At 38.8% G+C, this 26,320-nt stretch overlaps 1 protein-coding gene across 1 annotated transcript; it reads right to left on the bottom strand.

The window, feature by feature from the left end:
- Positions 1 to 88: 88 nt before the first annotated feature.
- LOC110885046 (DExH-box ATP-dependent RNA helicase DExH11) lies at positions 89 to 8,235 on the bottom strand. The gene is made up of 21 exons (XM_022132744.2): positions 8,024 to 8,235; positions 7,171 to 7,422; positions 6,838 to 7,098; positions 6,713 to 6,775; positions 6,418 to 6,493; positions 6,041 to 6,243; positions 5,855 to 5,962; positions 5,679 to 5,780; positions 5,390 to 5,590; positions 5,201 to 5,311; positions 5,024 to 5,091; positions 4,617 to 4,950; positions 4,390 to 4,545; positions 3,936 to 4,100; positions 3,580 to 3,837; positions 2,931 to 3,040; positions 1,714 to 2,306; positions 1,430 to 1,644; positions 1,116 to 1,354; positions 918 to 1,044; positions 89 to 441 (listed from the first exon to the last, which is right to left on the bottom strand). The coding sequence occupies exons 1-21, from the start codon at positions 8,144 to 8,146 to the stop codon at positions 229 to 231; spliced, it is 3,978 nt and encodes a 1,325-aa protein (XP_021988436.1). The 5' UTR covers positions 8,147 to 8,235; the 3' UTR covers positions 89 to 228.
- Between the last annotated feature and the right edge of the window lie 18,085 nt (positions 8,236 to 26,320).

Raw genomic sequence — 26,320 nt, 5'->3', positions numbered from 1 at the left:
TATATTAATAATGTAATGTAATTCTTTTAGCATTCCACTCAGTTTCGAACCAAACACTCCCTCAATGACTTTACTGCAATAAATCTGATTGAATAAATCAGCTTTTCCAATCAACAAAAAGAAGATGGAGAATATTAGTCAAATGAACCATGGATTTAGTGTCAGTTTACATCACCCAAAAGTAGTGCTCAACCTCCTAATGTACAAGCATAACAATAATTTTTGTTATTACAAGCCAGTAATGTACAAGCTAGCTGCAAAAACGATATCCCGTTTGATTGCATTTGAAGCGACTTCCATTTTTTTGTATAATGCCGAGTTACCCATGATTGCTGCCGCGTTTCTGAATTCACGACATGTTTCATCCAGCCGTACGATTGTCCTTACTATAAGCCCTTCCGGGACATCTGTCAGTTCACATATGTCTGCGAATGGCGTTCCCTGCGTACCACCCCAAACCAAAACATGAATCTGAGTATATCCAAGTTTTCTTTTTCTTTTTTTTTTTTTTTTTTGTTTTTGTTGGGCTAAAATCATAGAATAGTAAACAAGTTTCAATATTGTTCCAATAATGTCACACAAACATTTTCCAACTATAAAACCACTCGAGCCTTAGTCTTGTTTCATTGTTGTGAAAGTTTTCAGAATGGCTTAAAGTTGAGTGACCAAAACAAAATGATAACGATGATTATTTAGTAACTTTTTTCCTTCACAATTACATGTTACTTCACATTACACTTGAAAAAAAAAATCATTAAATAGTAACCAAGTTTCATAAGAACAATAAACAGTATTAAAACTTGAATGGATTCAAGTTATAATAAAGATTTGAGTGGAACACTGAAAAACTTGGTTGCTATTAGACACTTTCCTTTGTGTTTGTGTGTGTGTGTGTGTGAGAGAGAGAGAGAGAGAACCTTTGCCCACTCATAAACGACCTCGACAAGTCCAAACTTGAGATTCTCTCGAGCATACTCCTCAGGCTCGATTTGTATTTTGAAATGTGCTTGAAGCTGCCCAAGTTTGATGGCGGTGTCGTACAACCTACCTCACATTCAAATTTTAACATCGGAGAAATAAATACATAACAAAGGAACAAAAATATAAAAGTTGACCTTTGTTTGGCTTGTGCAAGTCTGGGGGTAAGTGAAGGTTCAGAAGCGTTTCTCTGCTGAAAGACAAAAGCTGACATCAAGGCCACAGCTTCTTCTGGTTCCAAGTCATCCAATTGATTCTCAAATAAGCATTCTGTGCATATCAATTCTTCTCCTGAATTCATCTCACAAGCAACTCTTCCTTTAATCTCAACCACAAGATCACTATCTATGCACCCAATCTCCTTCAACACATCAATCTGCACTCCAACATATAACTAACTAAACAATGCACATACATAACCAAAAGTAAAAGAAATAAAAACGAGACTTACACGACCCTGAAAATCGGGCATCTGTTGAAGTGCTTCATCCGACATTTGAAATTTGAGTGTATTAACCTCGTCCTTATAACTTTTAATCTCTCTAGCTACTTTGATGTGTTCCTCCAACTTAATACAATTATGGCACTTGTTTTGTGACATTTTTTGCAATAAATTGTTCCATTTGTAGTAAGCGTCCACTAAATTCATATCTTTTAGCTTCAAATCTGGCATAATACCCAAAAATCAGTTGAAGTTTCATATTTTTGACTTTGTAGGATGAGAAATATACCTACCTTTAACTGGATCAAGGGCTGGAGGGTACTTATTTCCATCAACTTTTTTATTTAATAGACTAACAACAGTCTTAGAATAAGCAGCAGCGCTGTCATCTTCCAGAAGCCCAACTTGATCGATCTTTATTTTGGCATTGCAAATAGACAAGAATTCTTTGGTATCGATTTCTCTGACTTCATAACTAGCCCCAGCAGCAGTACCGCGATGGGGCAGTTTAATTTTAACAGCGCCTGATCCCTTACGTGAAGTGGCAGAAGAGTAATAATCATCATCCATGCCACGTTTTGATTTTGGCATCAGTATCTGAAGACCAGCATTTGTGTTCTTTTGTGGGTCATCACTAATTGATGGTAAAGACGGGGTAAGCACCATAACAATATATTGTTTATTAACAGAAGTAGGTGCCTTTAAGATGACACCGAGTAAGTGGTCCTGGCCAGATTGGGATTTGACAACGACGACTCTTCCTGGCATAAGAAAAGGCTGAGATACTGAAGACTGCAAGACCGCCTCGGTAATGTGGTTTCTATACATCTCAGCCTCCAAATACCACTCATAATATTCCTCAATAGCTGGCTCACCTTTTATGCACCTACCCATAAAACAATTACGCTTAATACCTCAATTCATACTATTAATCACCGGTTCACCACAACTCTACCAGCTTCTTCTAAAGGTGGTAATTTACTTGCATAAGGTTATATTTTTAACTTTGCTTAACCTTTAAAATAAAAAATAGCTAAAAAGGAAATAAACCCAAAGTGTATTTTGTTAAGCATGAAACCTCCTAAATCATTATGTTTTAAAACTAGATTACTAGTACTACTAATATTTTGTAATTACTTTTTTAACCACCACAAGTGGCCTAGTGGTGGAGTGACTTGGGTTCTCCAATGGAGACCCAAGTTCAATTCCCATTAGTGCCACTTTGGTGGCCACCGACACCCGCTTTAAAGCCGGACCGAGGACACTCGAGGTCTCGGGTTCGAAACATGTTTCTTACCCCTCTTTGATGGCTATGGGTATTTGCCGCCAGGGATCCTTGTCGGGTGGTGAACTGGGAAGGGAGATCCCTTCCACGGTCAGGGGTACCGTGCAACTACCCTTTTTTAATATTTGACACTCAAATTATTTCGTTTTTTGGAGACCCCATAATAAAAGAAAGCAAAATGCATGCATGCATAGAGAATTATATGAACATGAAGAATAAATTTACTCGATAGTTTTTGTAGGCTGAGCTAGTTTCCGCATGAGCAATTGCTGTTGCTCTGGTAGTTTTTTCTGAGCATGAAATTCAGCAAAACTTCTTTTCAGCATGTCCTCCACCTGCCCAATATTATTAGATAATGAACTTTTATGATCACAAGTCCATTCAGCCATGTACACCAATAGTCAAATTTGGATTCTTCAGTAACTATTTTTCAAGTCCAGTTAGCAATGAAGTGAAAGTACCTTACTAATTGTTATTTGACCTAAATTATACAGCTCACATTCTCTAAAAATCCTCTACTTGGTTATACGCGACTGCTGATACTACTCGTATTATAATATGGTGGTGTTAGGATTTGTGTTTTCAAAATGGTTATCTAATTATTGTGAACTGAATTCGCAATAATTAGTTTTTGAAGTTTGCATACATGATATGGTTTCTGATTATTAATTAATGGCAGATTATCTCATGCCTAGGAGGGTAACTTCACGGATCCATCCGTTTATAACCTTATTAAAAGAAAAAAAGATAACTCATAATTCACAAAACATCTGTCACATAGATGTCGTTTTTTGTAATTATCAAATGGTAGTGTATCTATTTAACTAACTAAAGCAAGAAACTTTGTTGGTTAAGAAAGTGATGGTTTGTGTACCTTCAATTCTTCAACACGAAGGAGATGCATAATCATGATATAGGTCAAGCGGAACTGAGATTCAAGCCTGGTTGCACTCCCGGTAATAAGATTCTTCAAATCAGACTCGTCTGGAATATCATCACGACACATGACAAGAACGCTGCCAATCTTATCAAGCCCTCTCCTACCAGCACGCCCTGCCATCTGTGTGTACTCTCCAGCTAACAACTGTCTATATTCTTTCCCATCAAATTTCCTTACACTATCAAATACAACCTGCCAGCCAACAAAACAAACCTACCTTTCAATGCTCAACCCTTCCTTGACTATTAAACAAACAAACAATTACTTTACTATTACTAATTTACTATTACCGTTCTAGCTGGGGCGTTAACCCCCATTGCAAATGTCTCGGTTGAAAATAAAACCTTAATAACGCCACGACAGAAAAGCATTTCAACTACTTCCTTGACTATTGGGAGTAGACCAGCATGATGTACACCGATCCCTCTTTGAAGAAGACCTTGGACTCTCACAATCTAACATATATACATAAATACACCCTTTAATTCTATAAAATCTCATGTACCCAAAACTCGTAACGAATTCGAGCAGTTTGGTTTCATTTTCAAACTCTTCTTATTGTGAATCCAACACAACATTGTTTTTTTTTTTTTTTTTTTTTTAATTTGAAGCCAAAACAGTGCATTTAAAGTTCAGAAAATTAAAATAAACAGTTTTGAACAAGAGAATGGATTGTTTAGTAACTGTTGAACTCAGAAGCAAACTGAACATAGCCTGCCTAGGTTCAGTTCTGGTCAACCCTACCTGCGGAAGGTTCCTATCAGATCCCTTGAGCCGAGAAAATGCTTTGTCACAGAAAATGCGAATCTCGCTTTTTTCAGATCGACTAGTGAGATCAGTTTCACGCAAATTATCGGCCGATTTGTCACACCGATTCTTTGAGAAACAAAATATCACCACCTATAAACACAAGATAAATTGTAATTCACAAGTATTCGTTCGGTTAACAAAAATGAAAGTTTATCACATACAGGTAAAAGAGATGTCTTGGACAACTTATTAATAAGAGACAACCAGACAGATTTTTCAGAAACTCTGGAGCCCCAATTGTTATTTCCTTGGTAGGCTCGACCCGCACCAACAAAGTTCTGGGGAGCGGTTTGTTTGTTTGGTTTGCCTCTTGCGAAACTAGTGTTGGGTTTCTGAGTATGAAGAGGTGCAGGTGGTGTGGTCAACGTTTTTCTCTTATGGGCATCTTTAGCAGCTCTCAGACCCTGTGATATAAATTTCTCCTGTTCACAGATTTTGTACACTTCTCCAGAATAAAAAAGGCAGTGCTCTAGTGGGACAGGCCTTTTTGTAGTCCTGTCAAATAAATAAATAAATAATCTGATATACACGGGTGTGCATGACTAGAAGAATTCTTATAAAAACTTACCCAGTAACACGGATTTGCTTTTGTTTCGTCCTACCAATCCAATCGGCAAATTCAATTGTATTAGGTACCTGCAAATACAATAACAAAGATTAATAATGTCCCCCAACTGAAAAGTTTCTACTTCTTGATGAGATATTCAAAATTACATATGTATATGTAGAAGAAAGAAAGAATTACCGTGGCAGAGAGGAGAACAAAATTGATATGCCTTGGGAGCATTATGATCACCTCTTCCCAAACAACACCTCTTTCAACATCATTTACATAATGCACTTCATCAAATATAACCTACATACAATTCATACAAAAATTAACACCCATTCACCAAAAGCCGCTGCTGCTGATAAGAATGAGTTTATTTATTACCCATTCAATATCACGAATGATGTCAGCGCCTCTGTAAAGCATTGATCTTAATATCTCAGTAGTCATGATGAGGCATGAAGCCTCAGGCCTCAAGCTAACATCCCCTGTGAGAAGCCCAACATCAAATTTTCCAGAAAAATCTCTGTACTTTTGGTTGCTGATTGTTTTTATGGGAGCCGTATATACTGCTCTTGTGCAGTGCTGCATTCATTATTAACACAATCAATCATCCATTAATATTACCCCTCAGCGCACAGCACAAAAGAATCTTTAGAAAATGCATACTTACTTTAGATGCTAGTGCAAATGCATACTCTGCAACAACTGTCTTTCCTGCTGATGTATGAGCGGCCACAAACACCGATTCCCCCTTCTCAAGATAATATATAGCCTGTAATCATACCCCTTTTCTTTTAAGATGGTTACTATATTTATAATAATAAATAGGCATGTCGATCATAGTACCTCCTTTTGGAATGCATCTAGTTGAAAAGGGAAATCCAATGCCATGTCAGGAACAAGTTCATCAAAATGATCTGCAATTCCATCACTACCTCCAGTAACAGCCCAGACCTGCAAATACAAAATACAAAACTAACCATTAAGCCAAAACCTCAATAAAAAAAACTATTTCAAAGCATTCGAATATACTTTTGCCTCCTTTGACTTTTCTTCACCACTATCACCCAACTCTTTAGTCAATCCTCCAGATCCAGATGTTGACAAAATCTGATCTATTACAGATGATTCAGAGTCCTGTGGAAAAACTGATTTGTCTTCAGCTTCTACTGGAATGGATCTTGGGGAACCCGCCTCAATTAAATTAATTTCTAGATCTGATGCTGATGCATCCCCTACATAACACAATAACGTTATTAACCTCCCAAACATACAAACTTGTAATACAGGAGGAAAAAGATGAGTGATTTGGTTGAAATCGCCACATCTCTTTATCCAAAAGATAAGTATCCTGATTTCTGAAAGTTTAAAGTAAAAAAAAAAAAAAAAAAAAGTTGAATTAGGCATACCATCAATGGGTAGTTCCGTAACATCATCTTCCCAAGCTCTTTTAAATAAATCATCAAACTGAACAGATAAAGTACTCTGCAGAGGTAACAGCATATAAACTTGAAAGATAATACGATTTAATATCACTCCATCCACCCTAAAAAGGAGTTTGTAATCAGATTTAAAAATAAGACGTTTTGTGTTACTACCACTTTGTTTAATCATATCATATAATGGTAATTGGATGTTACTGAAAGTAACTCACTAGAGACTCAATTTCCATCACCTGAAAACAAGAACCATGAGAAGCATTACCTCAGGTGTTGTCTGGGGCAAGCCTTGATCTTCTTCACATACATTCCAAGAACATGGATGGCCCTTCAAATTAAGTCCTTTTAGTAAAATGATGAGTAAAGGAGTGATGTTAAAAAGTATAAAACCTTGAGGTGGTCTCCAAGATTGATTCCTTGTTTAAAGGTAGGAGGGATGACTTGAGGGGGAGCACCAATGAGAAGTTCGTGTACCCATTCGCCGTTTGAAGCACCATCGGGAAAAGTCCTTCCCATGGATTGAGAATCGTCCAAACCACCTGGACGAAATGGGCGGTTGTTAAGGCTTCCCTTCACAAAATCCTTTGGAGGTCCACTAATCCGCACACCAATTGAAGTATCTGCTTCTACCATTAGTTCAGACACATCAACCTAAAAGTCATCTCAATCGTTTCAATTCCTTTTCCAGAAACAAGAAGATTATTTAAGCAGTTGATTAGTTACCTGCACAGATGCAGGTTCCCAACTGTTGGGGTCTGACGAACGTCGTCTGAAAGGTAATTCCCATGCAGGTACCACAACAGAGCGTGGCATGGTTGGCTCTAAGTCAACTTTTGCTTGGTCAAACCAGTCAAACTCCCATTGCCTTCCACTTTTTTCTGCACAAAATTCATCATCATCCAATCTTGGGAGGAGATATTTATCTTCAACAAACTGTTTGATCGATTCTGGTGTTTCCTTAGGAAATGCAGGAGGCTGGAAACATATACATACACACATACATACATAAAGAGTTTAGTTAGTTAGCTATGCAGTTAATATCGGTGATATATCGGTCCCTTAGTAAAATATCGGTCAAAATATCGGTACCGATATTATCGGCGATATTGACCGTATAACCGATATATCACCAATATTTGACCGATATATTACTGATATATCACTGAATTATTGGTGTTAAATTGCTATATATATAAAATTCTGCATTATATTAAAATTACCAATATCTCACTGAGATAACCTATATTTCAAATATCGGTCCTTGACCGATATCCGATATTTTACCGCATTAACTGCATAGTTAGTTAGTTATACACCATAAGTCCTAACACAACAACATATGGCCGGCCAATCTTTGGTATTAAGTCTTCTAGTTGCATTTTTTCAATCAAATCATAGCTGTGTACACAGACAGTGAATTCACCCACCAAGTATAATAAACATGGTATAAGTAACTTGAAAAAAGACAAAGAAATGTAAGTATCCTATTTAGATACCAAAACATATCCATCCAAAATGAAAACTATAATCAATTTACAAAGCATTCTTATGAAAACCACAAACGATAGAAACTAACAAGAATGAAGTCCGGTAGCGGGTTAAGAGGGGTGGAAGGCAACGGGTCGATTCGAATATGGCCACTGTGACCGGTGAATCCCACACGGAACGGCAATTCTCTCACGGTCTCAATCCGATCCATCCGACTGATTTTCGAATTCACTGGACTTTCTTAGAACAAACAAGGGTTTGGTCGATTTTAGTAAACCCTTTTTGTTTAACAAGGGCTACATATATACCTGACGACAAAAGGGGAACTATTTACAACTAGTAGTTTACCCGTCCCCGATCCGGGTACATATGATTAACACCATCCAAACTCATTACATATTTTAATATCAAAATGACTGCTTATCCAACTATTAAGAACATCAATAACTGTGTCTATATTTAAGATAATGATGACTTTTTATTCGATTACGATTAGTAACTACAATTGTTCTTGTATCGTCATACATACTAACTTAAAATCTTACATCTAATTCGCACAATCTAAAATATTTAAGTAATTATTTGTAAATTGATTAACGTAGCAATTGCTACCACCATCAAATGAAGATAGATGAGATCTGTCAAAGTTAGATGTTTATGGTATACATAGTGTTTTTTTTCATGTTTGCAATTCTATATTCAGGCACAATTTAACATCAACATAAACTAAATCAAATTTAGATACAATTTAACATCAACATCAATATCGATCTGCAATCCTCAGATTCTATATCTATACTATATAATAATATACTTATGCTTGCTAAAATAAATAAAAGTAAAATGCGACAAGAAAGATTAATACGATTAAAATTTATGGCATTAAAAGAGTAACAACTATATCGAGTACTGAACTAAGAAACTTTCAAATCTAACAATAACGGTCAGAAATTTAAAAATCTAACATCAAGAATTAAGAAATTTTAGCTTCAACTCTATCGAGTGTCGAACCTCTCGATGTATAATCCTTGAGCATCGCCATGAACTCCACGTCTCTATCACCGCACTCTATATTACTGACAACACAAAGGTCACGAACGAAAGTTGAAGGCATCACCATCAGGTTTCTGGAAACCTGGTCTCTCGTGAACAGACCAAGGTGCAGTCCATCAAAACACCTCTTTAGCTCTTGAAGAGTAGCCCTATCCGCATATACTTGCTCCTCAACTTGCTTGATAAAGCGCTGCTTTAAATCATCAGACTTTGTAGAAGTGTATGACGCCATTTTATCAACAGATGTGAAAGAAAGGTATCTTGGTAGTAAAACATGATGAAAAACAGGTGAATTGGCAATGACATTATCTAGTGAAATATCTAACAGCCCAAATGTTAGATTTAAATTCCTTCTACATTTAATAATCTAGGAGGGAAAAACGTGTACATTTAATATAAATATGTAAATTTATATTTAAAAACAATGGGCAACAGACTAAAATACAATGAACATAACGTAAAACACAATGTGTATCAAACTAAAAATGCAATGGAAAGTAGACTAAAAACACAATTGATGATAAATAAAAAGACACAATGGACAACAGACTAAAACACAATGAACAACAGACTAAAAACACAATGGACGAATACTAAAAACACAATGGACAACAAAGTCAGACTAAAAACACATTGAACAAAAGAACAAAAACACAATGGATAGCAGACTAAACAAAATGACCAGAACCTATAACACAATGTATAGAAACCCCACCAATTGAAAAACACAATGTATAGTAAAAAACTTATAACACAATGTATAGAAAAACAAAATATAACATCATCTTCTGACACAACCCGAAAACACGACACGAACCAAATATGAAATTCACGGGTTTTGAGCTTAGTCTAAATGGGTTTGGGTTAGTCTTTGGTTGAACCCGCAAACCTGTTTAGCTAAACGGGTCGGGTTCATGTCAATCCAATCGGGTTGGTGTGTGGACCTGTTTAACCCATTTATATTATATTATATTTTTGCAATATGCTTTTTTGTCATAAATTAAAGTGGGCGTGTATTTTATACCATAGTTATAACTTAAATAGAATAATTTACATAAAATTTCATAATTTAAATGTAATTGTATCCATTGTCCATCGTAGAGTGTGTGAGTCGTCTCGGGATCCAAGATTGATCGTAAGAGTTCTTGACAATCAAGGCCATGTTTGCCTAAGTCTCTTACATCACTTGGTGAAGACAAGTGTTTAGTATAATACTTTTTATTTTTAATCTTTTGCACTTTTTATTTGGTTTTGTATTAATGACTTTAATAACTAGTTGCTTATGTTGAAGGTGATCTTTCCTTATCGTTTGTCCGTGGTGTCTTGGCATTATTTTACTGTCTATATAAAATAAAAGATTTTCACCATTCATATCTCCACGGTCTATATGGAGGTATGTTGGCTACCTGGTCGGGGGTTAAGGGAACGGTTTGGTAAGGGTCTTGCCCTTGTTCAGCGTTTAGAGGTCCTGCTTGGGACCTGGGTCAATTTTAGTAGGATCTCCTTCAATGCCCATAGGTATTGGATGGCGGGGATCCAAACTCTTTGACCCCCTCATAAGTTAACTACTATTAATACTATAACCCGGCTATTTAGGACTGTATCCCTGCTGACTCAGACTACTTAGCCGAGGGTAACGTCACCGCCAAAAGCGGGGCCTACCATAATTTGCATTAATAACTTAATTCATTATCTTTCAATAATCCGACCCTTTAGGATTGTATCCTTGCTGACTCAAACTACTGGGTTGAGGGTAACGTCGCCTTCAAAAGAGGGGCCTACTACAATAACTAAGATAATCTCTTAAACAAGTGCAAAAGTGCGAAAATAATCAAAGGTTATACTAATACACGTGTCGGATCCAAGTGATTCATCTTGTCTATCTGTCTTTATTTTATTTTTATTTTCAGCATTTAGTTAGTTTTTATTTTTCTTAGTTTAAAACATTTTTCTAACCTTTTTGATTTGATTAGACGTTGAGGATAAACCGGTATTAAAAGCTCTTGTGTCCTTGGACGACCTCGGTATCTTACCAACACTATACTACGTCCACGATGGGTGCACTTGCCCATATGTGTGTTTAGTGTTAGTAAATATCGTGTTTTATAAATTTAAAACTTGGCTAAAAGTGTAAAAAGGGGCTTAAATATACATCTAAAATATATACACACCGACACGCATCAAGTTTTTGGCGCCGTTGCCGGGGACACAAGGATTTTAAGAAAGCTTAAAATCGACGGCCTAATCAGTTTTTCAAAACCTTTTTAAAACGCGCGCATTTTTCTGCATTTTAGTTTAGTTTTGCATTTACAGTAGCCTGAACACGGGGTCGTGCTCGCTGAACACGCCCCCGTGCTGCATATTTTTAGTTAGATACCCAGATACAGAGTCTGAACACGGGGCCGTGCTCACTGAACACGCCCCCGTGCTCAACGTGACCAGTAACTTTAATTAAAACGCCCAGATACAGTCCCTGAACACGGGGCCGTGTTCACTCAACACGGGGCCGTGTCCAGCTTCTGTTTCCGTCTTATTTTTGTTTTCTGGTCCCGAGACTCAGTTGTGATCTGTTGAGTGATTCTTATGGATCAATACTCAAGAGGTTACAACTACACCTATGATGAGGATGATTATAGGGGTAATTATTGCACTAATTGTCGTAACACACGCTCGGTTCAATATAATAACTCATATCAACCATCCAATTCATACAACTACTATGAGGAGCCCAGGTACGAGCCATCAACTTCATACACATCCTATGAAGACCAAAGGTATGAACCTACTCCCTCATACTCATATTTTGATGAACCAAGGTATGAGCCTTCATACTCATACTTTGAAGATTCAACATATGAGCCACCACCTTCATACTCTTATTATGAGGAACCATGGCGTGAACAACCCACCTCATATGAGTACTATGAAGAACAAAGTTTCGACCCTTATCCATCATGTACTTACAATGAAGAACAATGGTGTGAACCATCTACTTCATATGAGTACTATGAGGAACCAAGGATCGAACAACCGGATTCAAGCTTTGAGGATCCAAATCCTTTCAATCTCACCGAAGTGACCAATAGGATATTAGAACACATTAAAACTATCGAACGTTGCATAAAAGAATCTCACGCAAGGGAAGAGGAATCCCGCGCAAGAGAAGAGCTAAAAAATAATAATAACGTAGAGATAGTTGAAAGTGTAAAAATGGAAGAACAAGAAAGTGAAAAACCGACACATGAGTTAAACAACGAAAATGGTGAGTCCGGTAATGTTAAAATTCAAGAAGAGTCTAATTTTGAAGAAATTAACCTCTTGTCACCTACTTTCGAAAATCATTGTTTAATAACCCCTCATGCTAAGTTTTTAAAAGAGTTAAACACTAGTGCTAAAATCAAAGACTTAGTAAGTGTTAAGTTAACTAATGATCAAACCTCGCTAATAAAAGAAGATCCTTTTGAAATTAACATTACATTGGTTCCATGTTTCTATCAAAATTCATTTATTAGCAATATCACCATCGATAAGGATCTTTGTGTTAACATAATGCCTAACTACATTTTTGAAAAATTAAGTGTTAGTGATTTTACTCCACTTCAAATACCCATTTTTCTATCCAATCGGAAAGTAATAAAATCAATCGGTGTAGTTGAAGATGTTTTGGTTCAAACAAATCAAATGGTAATCCCAACCGACTTCGTCATCCTAGATGACGCCCCCTTAGTCTTGGGAAAACCTTTTGTACAAACTCATAGAGCTTTGAAAAACCGGAAGTTTAACAATCTACCTCTTCAATTAGGGGCATTCAAAAGGAGCATAGATCTTGAGCGCTCAATGAAATATCCTTTTGGCAACAATGACCCCCTAATTGAAGATGAAGCTGAACCACCCGATACAACCAACAAAGAGGACCACTTTGTCGAGGAAGAGATAGCCATAGAACAAACTTTTAAGGTTCTTGATCTAGACGAGCCACAAAATAAGGTGTCTTCTAAAGACCCACCAATTGAGCTCAAAGAACTTCCTAAAGGTTTGGAATATGCTTTCCTAGGCAAAGAAAGTAGTTTACCCGTAATTATTTCATCTAAATTAAGTAATATAGAAAAAGAGAAATTAGTTAACCTACTTAAAAAACACAAAAACGCGATCGCTTGGAAGCTTGTAGATATTAAAGGAATAAGCCCTTCCATGTGCACGCACAAAATTTTAATGAATGATGACTACAAAACGGTAATTCAACCACAACGAAGAGTGAACCCCAATGTTCAAGAAGTGGTTAAGAATGAAGTCATCAAACTACTCGACGCCGGACTAATCTACCCTATCTCCGATAGCCCGTGGGTAAGTCCCGTTCAAGTAGTCCCAAAGAAAGGAGGTATGACGGTAATAACTAACGAGAAAAATGAATTAATACCAACGAGAACCGTCACAGGATGGAGAGTCTGTATAGATTATAGGCGATTAAATGAAGCGACTAGGAAAGACCACTTTCCTTTGCCCTTCATTGATCAAATGTTAGAAAGATTATCCGGTCATAAATTTTATTGTTTCTTAGATGGTTTTTCAGGTTACTTTCAAATACCGATAGCACCAGAAGACCAAGAGAAAACAACTTTCACATGTCCCTATGGAACTTTTGCATATCGACGCATGCCATTCGGTCTATGTAATGCGCCTGCAACATTCCAACGTTGTATGGTCGCCATTTTCCATGATATGATCGAAAAGACAATGGAAGTCTTCATGGATGACTTTTCCATCTTTGGAGACTCATATGACCAATGCCTCGATAATCTTGAACGAATGCTATCCCGATGTGAGGAAACTAACCTCGCCCTTAATTGGGAAAAATGCCATTTCATGGTAACAGAGGGAATAGTACTCGGTCACAAAATCTCAAGCGAAGGAATGGAAGTTGATCGAGCAAAAATAGAGACTATTTCTCGATTACCTCCTCCATCCTCCGTGCGAGCAATCAGAAGTTTCCTAGGACATGCCGGATTTTATAGAAGGTTTATCAAAGACTTTTCAAAAATTTCAAGGCCTCTAACAAAATTACTTGAAAAAGATGCACCCTTCATCTTTGACAAGGAATGCAATCAAGCATTTCTGGCCCTCAAGGAAATGCTAGTCAATGCACCTATCATGATAGCGCCAGATTGGAAATTTCCTTTCGAAATCACGTGCGATGCAAGTGACTTCGCTGTTGGAGCAGTCTTGGGACAAAGAAAAGAAAAACATTTCCACCCAATTTATTATGCTAGTAAAACTCTTAATGATGCGCAAGAAAATTATACAACTACAGAAAAAGAATTACTAGCGGTGGTATTTGCTTTTGATAAATTTCGTTCTTATCTTGTTCTTTCTAAAACAGTAGTCTATACAGACCATGCAGCCATCAGGTACCTCTTCAAGAAGCAAGACGCAAAACCCCGTTTGATAAGATGGATTCTACTCCTCCAAGAATTCGACATTGAAATCAAGGACAAAAGAGGAGCAGAAAACACTGCTGCAGATCATCTCTCACGCTTAGAAGACCCAGCTTTGGAGACAACCAGAGACGAACAAATCAACGAGAAATTTCCCACGGAATCCTTGGAAATGATGGAAAGTAGACAAGAACCATGGTATGCTGACTACGCTAATTTCTTAGCTAGCGGTGTAGTCACAAAAGGATGGCCACATCATCAAAGAAAAAAATTCTTTGCTGATGTAAAGCATTACTTTTGGGAAGACCCCTATTTTTTCAAAATGTGTGCCGACCAGCTCATCCGAAGGTGTGTCTATGGTAATGAAGCACGAAGAATTCTCTATCATTGTCATGAAGGTCCATACGGAGGACATCATGGTGCCGCAAGTACCGCACGAAAGGTATTTGATTCAGGATTTTACTGGCCGACCATTTACAAGGATGCACAAAACCTTGTAAAGACATGTGATGCCTGCCAAAGATCAGGTAATATTTCTTCCAAAAACGAAATGCCTCAAAATGGCATTCTCGTCTGTGAAATCTTTGATGTGTGGGGACTCGATTTCATGGGACCTTTCCCACCTTCAAAGGGAAACAAATATATACTTGTGGCAGTCGATTACTTGTCTAAATGGGCAGAGGTCGAGGCTCTTCCAACAAATGATGGAAGAGTGGTGGTAAAATTTCTGAAAAAGCTGTTCTGTCGTTTCGGGACACCAAAGGCTTTGATAAGTGATAGAGGTACCCATTTTTGCAATCATCAACTCGAAAAAATATTAACAAGGTATGGGGTCTATCACCGGGTCTCAACAGCATATCACCCTCAAACAAATGGGCAAGCCGAAGTGACTAATCGAGGTTTAAAGCGAATACTTGAAAAAACCGTAGGAATAAATAAAAAAGAATGGGCCGATAAATTAGACGACGCTTTATGGGCTTTTCGAACTGCTTATAAAACCACTATAGGCACAACCCCATATAAACTCGTCTATGGAAAAAGTTGTCACTTGCCAGTAGAAATAGCTCACAAAGCCTACTGGGCAATAAAAAACGTAAACTTAGATTTGGAAAATGCCGGTAAAAATCGATTTTGTCAAATAAATGAATTAGACGAGCTTAGGAATTGTGCGTATTCTAACTCCGAAATTTATAAAGAAAGAATGAAAAATTTGCATGATAAATATATTAAATCTAATGAATTTCAGGTTGGAGACCAAGTTCTATTGTTTAATTCACGACTTCGATTATTTCCTGGTAAGTTAAAATCTAGGTGGTCAGGACCTTTTTCCGTCACCCATGTTTTTCCACACGGTGCAGTAGAAATTAAAACTCGAAACGGGACACCATTTAAAGTCAATGGCCAACGGCTGAAACTCTACCGAGGATCCATTGAGGATGAGGAAGAGGAGATCTCACTTCAGACGGTTAACGAATAAACTCGTACCCGACATGTTACAGGTAAGTGTACGTTTAAAAACCGGTAAATCGTCTAACCATTTTTCGGAAATAAGGGGCATGCACACGAGCACATAAAAAAAATAAAAAAAAAAATTTTTTTTTCAAAAACTTTGCCCGGCACGGGGCCGTGTCCGCTGGACACGGGGCCGTGTCGAGGCGACTATCGGGATAAAACCCTCTTTTCCTATCAGTTACACCATTCCACACGCCCCGTTTAGCCGAAAACTCTCTGGTTCGAGGCGATTTTCTGCAGTTTTTCTACGTCACCACCGAATCTAACAACGTCAAGGTATGATTCTATCTTCATTAGTAGTTAGATTAGTTACTTGCATGTAGTTAAAACATCAAAAATTGGGGAAAAATCTAGGGTTCTTCATGTTCATCCGGATCGAACTCAAAATTTTTGATGAAATTTGTTAGTAGTAGTTTAGATTAGTGTAGTAGAAAGTAAATAAGCATGTATTGTTGATAGATTTGTCCGATTTCCAAATAAAACCCCAAACCCTTGTTCTTGAACCGAAAAACACGAAATTGAAAGGGTAAACGGTTTGTTTTGGGAAAAATGACACTTAGGGTTTCATTTTCGGGGGAAACCGCTACTATTGGGCTAAAAATTTTCAGGTTTTCGAAACCGGGACGAAAAATGGAATTTTTGGGTTACAGACGCCTGGACACGGGGTCGTGTCCGCTGAACACGGGGCCGTGTCCAGCCCACTGTTTGCAGTTTCACTTTGATTTTCCTTGTTTCGTACTAACTTTTTATGTATTCTTTTCAGATGTCGAAATTCACAAGGTTTAGCGCAAATGAACTGGATGCTAGGGCATAGTACGAGGTTGTTCAAACACGACCGGAAGAGTACCCAAGGCGGGCGTGTACTGATTTGCTAACCATGGTGAACCAACTTGACCGCTTCAACAACATTGTGAAGGGTCCACTGCATGTCGCATTGACCACCCGACTACGGTCGGTACATCAATGCACGATGGAGTTCTACAGCACCTTCATTTTCAACTCGAGGCGCGAACCGTTTGATCATGACGCGGTCGAATTTCGATGTGGAGGGACCACGTTTAGAACCTCCATGGCACAGTTTGGAGCCATCATTGGGCTATATAGTGAAGAGGAAGCGGGGAATGAAGAGAATACAGGGGGTTTACGAGACTTGGATGCAACCGAACGCCAAGCCGCATGGGCTCAAATAGGTGAAGGAATCTACAACCCGAGCAGCACCAAAAGTACCAAACTGAGGGACCCACTATACCGATACATCCACAGGCTCCTATCGTACTCGCTGAACCAATGCCACAACAGTAGTGGCGTTGTTGGGTTAAAAGATTTGGTTGTCCTTCACTGCATCCACAACCAGAAGCCTCTCGATGTTCCTTACCTCCTACTGCGAAACATGCACTTGAACCGCCTTGCTTCTGCTCCTACACCAATCTTCTTCGGGGGATGGGTGTACCGTCTTTTCAAGCACTTCACGAATATTCCAAGGTCCTTCGAAAGGAGTCCATGGTCGGGACGGGTCGATTATCACATTTGCCGATCCATGAACTTGCTTTATGAAGCGGAGGACGGGACGGTGAGTTTTCAAAGAACGCAAGGCTATGCATGGAACCCGCAAGAGGCTCTAGTTCTTCATGCACCACATCCCCATTTTCAGTATCCACCCCAAGGCGATGCGGGTCAATCCTCCTCTCAAGGAGGCGGTTTTCCTAACTTTCAAAGTTTGCATGATCTTTTGCAGGAAAACCTCATGTGCTCAAGGAACACCTACAACCTCGCCAACAACACACACCACCGGGTTGGAGCTATCGAACGCAACATTAACGATATACAAGATGATATCGGTAGTATCCGGGAGTACATGGCGAGGCAAGGGGGTGGAGGTGATGGTAGTGATGAAGACATGGAGTAGGAGGTTTGGAGGAACAACGGGCTGGCTGGTGATGAGCCCACAGGTTTGAATGCCCTTCTAATCTATCAAACAATTCATGGCCTGCGTGCCATTTGTCGAACAATTTACTTTCCCTAACTACTTTTTATCTTTATTTCGTTTTTACTTTATGTTTGGATAATGCTTGACAATGGTAAATTAGGATGGTTTGTGCTTGGTTGGTTGGTATTGAATGATTAAACAGGTGCAATGCAAGGGTTAGAGTGCTAAACATTAGCACTTGCAGCCCCAGGATGGAGAAACCGGGAGAAAAACCTATTTTTCGGGCTAACAGACTGTCCACACGGGGACGTGTCCAGCCGACACGCCCCCGTGTCCATCTCCCAGATCTGCTGTTTGGCTACTGACCTGCAATTTTTTGCCCGACACGTGGCCGTGTTCACCCGACACGCCCCCGTGTCCACCTTCTGTAAGTTTTCGTTACTGGCAGTTCACCACGGGGCCGTGTCCAATGGACACGGGGCCGTGTCCAGGATGCCAGTAACATAAATCTTTGCTTTTTAACCCACTTTTATACATTCTAATCAACCAAAAACATTATTTTTGGACACATTGAGGACAATGTGTAATTTAAGTGTGGGGGGGATGCTAAAACACTTGAAATTTTGCAAAATCCTAAACACAAGCCTTACACAAAACTCTATTGGAACCGCTAAACACCCCAAATTTTTTCAAAAACTTTTTCATTTTTTTTATTTACTTGTCTTAGTTTAAGTTGGGAATAACAAGTTCTAAAAAGGTTATATTTTTACAAGTTTACAACCGATAGCGTCGTGATAAAAAAAGGAACCAACATAAGAAAATTATGAAACGGCATAACAAGTCTAGTTTAAAATTCGATTATATATGCTTGGTCACATTAAAAACTCATTCCCACAAAAGTGAGTTTTGAGCCTTTATTGAGCATAAAAATACACATTTTAGATTAAATGCTCATTTTTCGTTTCTTGTGTGAATAGCCGCTCGGTCCTTACAAATCTAGAACTTGCCACAACGATACATTCCCGGTCCTTACCAACTTAAACCCAAGTAAGTAAATGATGGAGGCATTAGGACTAACCAATTTTTCTTTCAAAACCATTATTTTTCATTTTTTTTTTACCTACCCAAAATCCCCCTAGATAGCCCCTTTGAGCCTAAACCTTTCATTTCATTACCCCAAAACCCTTTTTACCCACCAAAAACCTTTTTATTTATTTTTTTTTAGTAACAAGTTCGATTTTTCGTAAACATCACCTTTTTATGTGACGATCAAAAAAAAAAAAGATGAAGTCAAAAACAAACAAAAGCTATAAAAGCTTGTTTGGAGAAATACTTCAAAATAAAAAAAAATCACTAAAAACAAGGTACTTCACGAAAACCGACGCTTGTTACGATTTTCGCCCTTTTTACTAACCACTAACCAACCACCCACCTTTAAACCCAAGCCTTCACCCCAAAAGTCCTCTTGATATTTACAAAGGTAAAAAGTTAAAAAGGAGGAGGATTGATTGCTTGGAAAGCCTATGGAAGACGTGAGTTCCGTGCCGCTCTCGAGTGATTCACTAAAATATACACCTTCGGCCGAGTGTTGAGTGATCTCCCGTGAGGTATGTGAACTTGTATATAAATGGAATTTTAATAAGGCCGCGTAAGGACCCCAGATGCAGAATTCTTGGACAGATTCAATGTTTGAGCTTGTGAACGATCTTGTGTGCATTAATTGAAGCATGGGCGCCCTCTACATGTCCCCTAGCACTATAGGACACCTGCTGATTATCCATGAACCATTGTAGAGTGAGTTGTAATGATCTTGAGCATGGAAATTCACTATAAAAGCCAATGCATTGCACCAATGTTCATCACACCTCAAACCTGCTCTCTTGATCATCTCTGGAGCTCTCAAGCATTCTTCTAACATCCCTAGTCATGCACCAAGCTTCTGTAAGTGTGCCTAACCTTTTGTGGCTTAGTTTATGCATAGTTTAGCTTAAAAGTCAATCCGTCGTAATTAACGATTGACTTTGCGATAAATCACAAATGGTCCAGTGGTTTGTCGAATCAAAGGTAGTTATATGTTGATAATCATGTGGGCTTTAAACCCCTAAAAGGGCAGCCTCTGATTCCCACTCTAACTAGTCCGAATGTCGAGTCAAACGTGCTTAGAAAAAGTCAACAGAAATGCCATTTTGCGATTTAATGCATAATCAGTAATGTAGATGATGTGTAACCTGTTTAAACACTCATAAAACATGATAATAAGTATATTAACTAGTCTAAGCTTGTTTGATCTGACCATTTGCTATTTTGACCCGGTTCGGAGCCGAAAGTCGCAAAGCTTTGACTATTGCTTTGACTTCAGTTCTGACCCGTTAAAGTATGATTTAGATATGCCTTAGGACTCTCTTAGGACCAGGTTACATGATGGTATAACCCTTTTTGACCGGTTCGTTGTTTGTCCGAGTCTTTTACACATTTCCGTTAAATGCTTAAAAGTTGACCGTAACGCCCTTTCTAATTTAAAACGAGAATTTCGGACATGTGAAAGAACCATAACCTTAGTTACTGATTTCTAAGCATGTCCCTAAAATTTCACGTCAATCCGAGGTCCAGAATAGGAGTTATGCTAAATAGCGCAAATTACGGAAACTTTGTAATTAAATAGCGCAATTAGCATAACGCCTATCTAAACCCAGATTTCGACATCAAACCTTTTACACACTGATGTAAAATAATATTTTGGGATTTTTAAAGATTTTTAATTACTTTTAACCTGCTCATAACCTGCGGTTATGGCAACGGTTCGGTAAATACCGAATATACCCTTTTCGGCCATAACTTGAGTTCTACAAGGTCTTTTGACCCGATTCCAGTTGCTACTGATTTTAAATAATAATAAAGTATTTTAGACTTTATAAACTGTTCGGGAAACCCAGATTTCCTGTAGAACTCAGAAACCTCTTTTATAATCTTTAAAATGACCGAAATACCCCTACGGGGCATAAAATGGATTTAAAATCGTTACGGGCATTATGGAAGGTATCCTACAGATACCACAACCTCTTTGAAGCATATTGCCTTAGGAAACCAGTGTAGGACTCTTACGGTTACCCCTTACGCCTTTTGCGCGCACGGTTCGGCTTATGTAACTAGTTTACATAAACTAGCCGAAACGGGTCAAACCATATTGTTTTGACCCCAAAATCCAGAGTGTGGTTATTATACCCACATAAAACAAGTCTTCAAACTTGTTGGGTCCAAATCACATTCCATTCACGGTTTTCGCCTTTCACACGATTAAACCGTAACTATCCTTTGAAACTGACCGGTCCAAGCTACGGCTAAGTTAAAGACCCGTTAGGATTCTAATAGGTTATATTAAACCTCCGTTCCAGAATAGGAGACCAGTAAAAGCTATCTGCAATTTATTTCGATTTAAGGATTTATACTTGCAAAGGTAAATACTTTTAACTTATTTTCCGTTATACGGGCTTGGGCTACGGTATATAGCATACCGCTTGATCGGGCATCAAATTCTCCACCGTTGAGTGGGTAATTGAATAAATTTGATCGGCTCGTTTAAACAGTCTTGTTACTTAAAACCCTTTGGGGGGTTAATGACCATGTCCCGGATATCCCTGGCATCATTTTACGAAATGGCCACGACTTAAGCGCGGGGTGTAGGCGTACACCCGTCAGTGCACAAAAGAATATGGTGGTGTGTCTATTGATCTTTAACCCGGACTTGACCCGGGCTACTGAACGCATAAGGAACATGTAATCCGTTCACAAGATTATAAATTTAAATAATTCTCCCAAGTTATAAAAGAGTTTGTGCCTTGTGCATTCAAATCAATTTTAATAAACATTTTACAAAAGTGTCGGTTGAATGTATTTACCAGTGTAAACTGACGTATTTTCCCAAAAAGACTAAATGCAGGTACTATGCGTAATTGGATGGATATTTCTCCTTAGCATCATAAAGAGTCTCACAAGCTTAAGATGCCTACGTCTGTTGAACAATACTTATATTTTTATTTGATCCCCTGTGGATACCTTTCGACTATTCGTAATACATTGATATTACAAACAACGGTTGAAATATAATTATCTTTATGCTTCCGCTGTGCATTCAAATATTGTGTGGTTTGACTATATTGTTGCCAACTACGTCACGGTAATCCCCCACCGGGCCCACCGGTGAGACACGTGGAAATCGGGGTGTGACAGGTTGGTATTAGAGCCAAAACTGAGTGAATTAAACACTAGCCTTTGTGTTTAATCTCAGTTACACAATTGCACATACTTGAGTCTAGACAAGAACATAGGACAAATTCGAATTGTTATTTCAGTTTGTCTTTTTTATTGTTTATTGTTATTTAAAGTTTTGAAAGCAGGAAATATGCCACCTGCAATTAGACGAGGAAGAGGAGGAAGAGGCAAAGGGACGATCATTACTCACAATGATCACGAGGCTGGACCTTCGAACATGCGAGCTCCTTCTAGTACTAGAAGTGAGGAACCACAGAGACGAAGAAGAAATCTCTTTGAACCTGCAAGACATTCTACCTCGCATAGCTCAACACCCTCATACCGTCATTCTTTTGGACCAAACTCAGAAAATGACCCCAATAACCCTCAAGCATCATTTATACCTCTCCAGCGATCTGCTTCGCATCGTTCTTATGGCGATTGATGTGTGTAAAATGCAACATATAAAACACATCAATTAAGGCATAAAACTAACCCTTTTTAAGTACTAATGTTGGAAAAATAGTGTTTTTGTCTTCCTTTTGTATTTTCAGGATGAAATGAGCTCAAAATCACAAAAGAAGCAAAAAGACTACTAATTCTACCATAAATACAAGAAAAGGAACAAAAGTGGACTGCCCGGACCCTCAACGGCATCTCCCAAGGCAAAAGAGAAAAAAAAACAGAGTCTGAACACGCCCCGTGTCCAGCGAACACGGGGGCGTGCCCAGGAAGCAGCAGAAAAGACAAACCAGTAGAAGCTTCCATTGCCCACCACGGGGCCGTTTCAGCGAGCACGGGGGCGTGGTGAAAGTACAGCAGGCGCATTAATTGTAATTCGCAATTACAATTAATGAGGAGAGAGAGTGTCAGGCGGGCACGGGGCCGTGTCCAGCGGACACGGGGCCGTGTCCAGCCTTCTGTTCAGCCTATAAATAGAGGAGCTTGGCTTCATTCTCTCTCATCCCTTGGCACACCACCTCTCTCACACCTCATCCACCACCCACCACCACCATAACACCATCATCCACCACCATCATCCATTGTCCATCGTAGAGTGTGTGAGTCGTCTCGGGATCCAAGATTGATCGTAAGAGTTCTTGACAATCAAGGCCATGTTTGCCTAAGTCTCTTACATCACTTGGTGAAGACAAGTGTTTAGTATAATACTTTTTATTTTTAATCTTTTGCACTTTTTATTTGGTTTTGTATTAATGACTTTAATAACTAGTTGCTTATGTTGAAGGTGATCTTTCCTTATTGTCAAGAACTCTTACGATCAAGTGATGTAAGAGACTTAGGCAAAAAGTATTATACTAAACACTTGTCTTCACAAAGTGATGTAAGAGACTTAGGCAAACATGGCCTTGATTGTCAAGAACTCTTACGATCAATCTTGGATCCCGAGACGACTCACACACTCTATGATGGACAATGCATGATGGTGGTGGATGATGGTGTTATGGTGGTGGTGGGTGGTGGATGAAGTGTGAGAGAGGTGGTGTGCCAAGGGATGAGAGAGAATGAAGCCAAGCTCCTCTATTTATAGGCTGAACAGAAGGCTGGACACGGCCCCGTGTCCGCTGGACACGGCCCCGTGCCCGTCTGACACTCTCTCTCCTCATTAATTGTAATTGCGAATTACAATTAATGCGCATGCTGTACTTTCACCACGCCCCCGTGCTCGCTGGACACGGCCCCGTGGTGGGCAATGGAAGCTTCTACTGGTTTGTCTTTTCTGCTGCTTCCTGGGCACGCCCCCGTGTTCGCTGGACACGGGGCGTGTTCAGACTCTGTTTCTTCCTTTTTGCTTTGGGAGGTGCCGTTGAGGGTCCGGGCAGTCTACTTTTGTTCCTTTTCTTGTATTTATGGTAGAATTAGTGGTCTTTTTGCTTCTTTTGTGATTTTGAGCTCATTTCATCCTGAAAATACAAAAGGAAGACAAAAACACTCTTTTTCCAACATTAGTACTTAAAAAGGGTTAGTTTTATGCCTTAATTGATGTGTTTTATATGTTGCATTTTACACACATCAAATACCCCCACACTTGAACTTTTGCTTGTCCTCAAGCAAAACTCTTTAAATGTGGCTTACACTCCCAAATGGAATAGGTAGAAGAGAAGTTTTTAGCTTGTCCTAGAGTGTCGGGAATCCAAGGTTTTTATAGGCTTTATTTTTATTTATTTACAATCCTATTCGTTATGATTTATTTTGAACTTTTCATAAGATAAATTACTTATTTGGGCATAGCATGCCTTATTAAAATTCCATTTATATACAAGTTCACATACCTCACGGGAGATCACTCAACACTCGGCCGAAGGTGTATATTTTAGTGAATCACTCGAGAGCGGCACGGAACTTACGTCTTTCCATAGGCTTGCCAAGCAATCAATCCTCCTCCTTTTTAACTTTTTACCTTTGTAAATATCAAGAGGACTTTTTGGGTGAAGGCTTGGGTTTAAAGGTGGGTGGTTGGTTAGTGGTTAGTAAAAAGGGCGAAAATCGTTGCAAGTGTCGGTTTTCGTAAAATACCTTGTTTTTAGTGACCTATTATTTTTGAAGTATTTCTCCAAACAAGATTTTGTAGCTTTTGTTTGTTTTTGACTTCATCATATATATATATAATATTTTTTTTTTGATGTCACATGAAAGGGCAAGTTGACGAAAAACCGAGCTTGTTACTAAAATAAAGGGTGAAAAAAATGAAAAAGGTTTTTGGTGGGTAAAAATGGTTTTTGGGGTAATGAAATGAAAGGTTTAGGCTCAAAGGGGTTTTCTAGGGGGATTTTGGGTAGGTAAAAAAAAATGAAAAATAATGGTTTTGAAAGAAAAATAGTTAGTCCTAATGCCTCCATCATTTACTTACTTGGGTTTAAGTTGGTAAGGACCGGGAATGTATCGTCATGGCAAGTTCTAGATTTGTAAGGACCGAGCGGCTATTCACACAAGAAACGAAAAATGAGCATTTAATCTAAATATGTGTATTTTTATGCTCAATAAAGGCTCAAAACTCACTTTTGTGGGAATGGGTTTTTAATGTGACCAAGTATATATAATCGAATTTTAAACTAGACTTGTTATGCCGTTTCATAATTTTCTTATGTTGGTTCCTTTTTTTATCACGACGCTATCGGTTGTAAACTTGTAAAAATATAACCTTTTTAGAACTTGTTATTCCCAACTTAAACTAAGACAAGTAAATAAAAAAAATGAAAAAGTTTTTGAAAAAATTTGGGGTGTTTAGCGGTTCCAATAGAGTTTTGTGTAAGGCTTGTGTTTAGGATTTTGCAAAATTTCAAGGTTTTAGCATCCCCCCCACACTTAAATTACACATTGTCCTCAATGTGTCCAAAAATAATATTTTTGGTTGATTAGAATGTATAAAAGTATGTTAAAAAGCAAAGATTTTTGTTACTGGCATCCTGGACACGGCCCCGTGTTCACCGGGCACGGCCCCGTGGTCAAGTGCCAGTAACAAAATTTTCAAAATTGAAACAGAAGCCTGGACACGGGGGCGTGTCCGCTGAACACGGCCCGTGTCCAGTTACCTGAACTGGGTGATTTTTCTGCAGGGGCTCAGCACGGGGCCGTGTTGGTTGGGCACGGCCCGTGTTGAGCCTTCTGTAATGGAGATTTTCGTCGGGTTGCTCTGTTCTTCGTGCATGGTTCCATTTTTTTCTCGTTCCCTTTTTATCCATTACCACCATGAGTGTGTTTTATTCTCAAAATAACCATTAATCATAAAAAACATCATAACATTGCAAATCATAGAGAGACATTACACTAAGTTAGCTAAATAACTAGGGGATACATAAGGTTATCATAAGGGTTCTACTTATTTAAGAAAATTTCGGGAATAGCTTCCCGATGTAGTAACTCTCTTTAGCCGATGGCTCCTCGGTTGTCATTCAAAGCCATTCTTCTATCTCCCTAGGGAGGTAAAAGGTAGCCTCATTATCTTCGGTGTCTCGAGGAGGAACGCTCACCGGGATTCCTTGCACCACCCTCGGTTGAGGTACTTGGTGCATGGCGTGCCATTCTGCTGGAATGATAACCTAGGGTACTACATTCCACGCCCTTTGGGTTATCACCGGGACCAAAGGCGGGGAATCGAGAAGGTTTAATCTCTGGTGCAGGAGATTTACTTCCCGTAGGCAACCCTCCAAACCTACCGTCAGATGATTAATACGATCCACCAAAGCTTCCTCTA

The sequence above is a fragment of the Helianthus annuus genome, chromosome 10 (genome assembly GCF_002127325.2).
Source record: "Helianthus annuus cultivar XRQ/B chromosome 10, HanXRQr2.0-SUNRISE, whole genome shotgun sequence".
Classification (NCBI taxonomy): domain Eukaryota; kingdom Viridiplantae; phylum Streptophyta; class Magnoliopsida; order Asterales; family Asteraceae; genus Helianthus; species Helianthus annuus.
Note: the sequence above shows the minus strand (reverse complement) of the source record. Positions and strands in the feature narration are given on the sequence as shown.